This window comes from Austrofundulus limnaeus, unplaced genomic scaffold, assembly GCF_001266775.1.
Source record: "Austrofundulus limnaeus strain Quisiro unplaced genomic scaffold, Austrofundulus_limnaeus-1.0 Scaffold444, whole genome shotgun sequence".
Classification (NCBI taxonomy): domain Eukaryota; kingdom Metazoa; phylum Chordata; class Actinopteri; order Cyprinodontiformes; family Rivulidae; genus Austrofundulus; species Austrofundulus limnaeus.
Window position 1 is genome coordinate 176,906 of NW_013952846.1, and position 2,482 is coordinate 179,387.

The window sequence follows — 2,482 nt, forward strand, 5'->3', positions numbered from 1 at the left end:
ATATACAACATTGCTCTGTTTGTGCCGGGGCACCGGATCTTTGGGGTGAACCAGCCTTTGTTGTGTTAATTAGGTGTCAACGATAGCCATGTGATGTGAGTATCAGTCACATGGAGGCAGTGCTTAAAAGCCTGAATTTTGCCTGAAACTCTCAGACTGGAGAAGTCTCTTGGAGGAGAGATGCAACGTTTCGTTAGAGAAGAACCTGTCCAGAAGACCTATACAATTTTTTTCTTTTTTATAAGGTCAGACCATTTACCAAAGGGGGCCTTGAGGAAAATAGGCTGGCTGGATGATTTTCTAGTCTTTGTGGTAACAAAACAAATTTAGCTAAAATAATTTTAAAAAAAATGACTCATATGAAAAAGCACAGTAATAGGACAACAGAATCATTCTTTCAGTTCAGCTTTATGAGTAAATATCCCAGTGGCTTTCAAACTCCAAAACACATTATGGCAAAGACTGGTTCTGCTGAAACATCCGGTCCCCCGGCACAGAGTTATGTTGTGACCAATTTTACATCGGAGAAACAAAGCAATCACTGTTCAAAAGAGTGGGCCAACACAGAAGAGCAACATAATTAGGTTAGGACTCTGCAGTTTACACTCATCTACAGGCCAGTGGTCACTATTTCAGGGATGAAGATGTTCTCATCTTTGATAGAGAGGAAGGTGTGTTTGAGAGAGGAGTAAAGGAAGCCATTTTTGTGAAGAAAAAATGTCCATTATTAAATGGGTGGAGGCCTCCGTGTCCAGTTGTCCCCCTCTTACAATGCTGTTATTGGGGGTGGCTGTAGCAGAGGGGTTAGGGGAGTTGTCCTGTAACCTGTGGGTTGCTGGTTGGATCCCTCGTTCAAGCCGTCTCAGTCGTTGTGTCCTTAGGCAAGACACTTCACCCACCAGAGGGTCCGGTGGTGCAGAGCGTGTAAATGTTTATGTGAATGGGTGAATGACTGTGGTGTTAAGAGCTTTGGGGTGCCTATGGGGCTTGATAAAGCACTATATAAGTCCAGTCCATTTACTATTTTTGCAAGTATGATTCAGCATCCTGTGAACAATAGGGATAATCAGGGTCTTAACGATTGTCAGGCTGATGGTCCTCTATGAAAAATAGGGATATTCAGGGCACTAAAATCTATTGTTAGGCTTAGGGTCCTCTTTTACATGTGAACAAACAGTTTTGATTGTCATTGTTAAACTTGTTTTTCCACTATGTGGAGGCACTGCTTATAAGGCTGAGTTTATCTGAAACTCCTCAGACTGAAGAAGTCTCTTGGAGGAGATGAAACATTTCATTAAAGAAGAAACTGTCCACAAGACCTACTAACTTTTCTTGGGATTTAATGGTATACTTCCTGAGAGTGGGTTTACCCCTCTTTTAAAAGGGACTTTATTACAGAACACTCAGGTGGCAAAAAAGTTTCCAAATCACCTTAATAATAATAATCTAATTTCTCATTTGATTCTAAGTCCATGTCTGTGTGCCTACAGAAACCACTGGAGAGCTGGAGGCAGACTCATTCACCCCAATGGAGGAGGAGAAGGTGGAAGGTATCATGAGAGAAGAAAATGAGGATGGAGTCAAAAACCACAAACAAGCAAACATTCAGACTTTTGAGGCACAAAATGAAAATTGCGGGAAAGATGATACACAGCTTGTGGAGAATGGGAAGGAGACGGGAATGGAGACTGGAGATATGAAGGAGGAGGCAAGTGTGAACATGGTGTCCAGCCCATCTGATCCAGGCTTTCAGACCAGTTTCAAACGAGGCTCTGACCTGTTTGGTTACGTGGGCATCGACGCGGTACTGGACCAGATACGAGACAAGACCATAAAGGCTGGCTTTGAGTTTAACATCATGGTGGTTGGTAAGTGGAACATTATTATACATAAAGTAAATAAAAAATATGAGCAGTCAACATAATAATTAGAAATATTTGCATTTTTCGCACAAATTCAGTATGAATGTTGAGTGTGGAATGACGATGAAGATGTATGGTGCTAAATGAAAAGAGTCTCAATCATCACAAATGCACACAGGACAAGATTCACACGTGCACAGGATAATTCACACATGTACAGGATAATTCACACATGTACAGGATAATTCACACATGTACAGGATAATTCACACATGTACAGGATAATTCACACGTGTACAGGATAATTCACACATGTATTTCTGATGCACACACAAACACAATGTATCTTGATTTGCATAATGCTGGTGCTCTATGAACACTGCATTTTGAGTGATTTTAATGGTGCGTTCACACCGAACGCGATTTCAGCTTCAAAATCGCAGCCAACGCTTCAAGTTTGAAGCTTCTGCACTTTGAGGTCAGACGCAGGACAGGTCTTGAAGCGCTGCACGGCAACAGACTCCCCGCCCCTCCCTCCTCTGTCGGGCTCTGTTTAATGTCGGACGAGGAAGTGGCTTTGCTTTATTTACAGAGCAAGAGCGTGCCACGTTCATCAGATA

At 42.2% G+C, this 2,482-nt stretch overlaps 1 protein-coding gene across 1 annotated transcript in view; it reads left to right on the forward strand.

Annotated features, from left to right (window-relative positions):
- LOC106529447 (uncharacterized) overlaps positions 1 to 2,482 on the forward strand; it is an 81,560-nt gene that overhangs the window by 60,367 nt on the left and 18,711 nt on the right. The window contains exon 3 of the mRNA XM_014024875.1: positions 1,491 to 1,868. Within this exon, the coding sequence (XP_013880329.1) occupies positions 1,491 to 1,868 (378 nt within the window). The remainder of the gene's footprint in view (positions 1 to 1,490; positions 1,869 to 2,482) is intronic.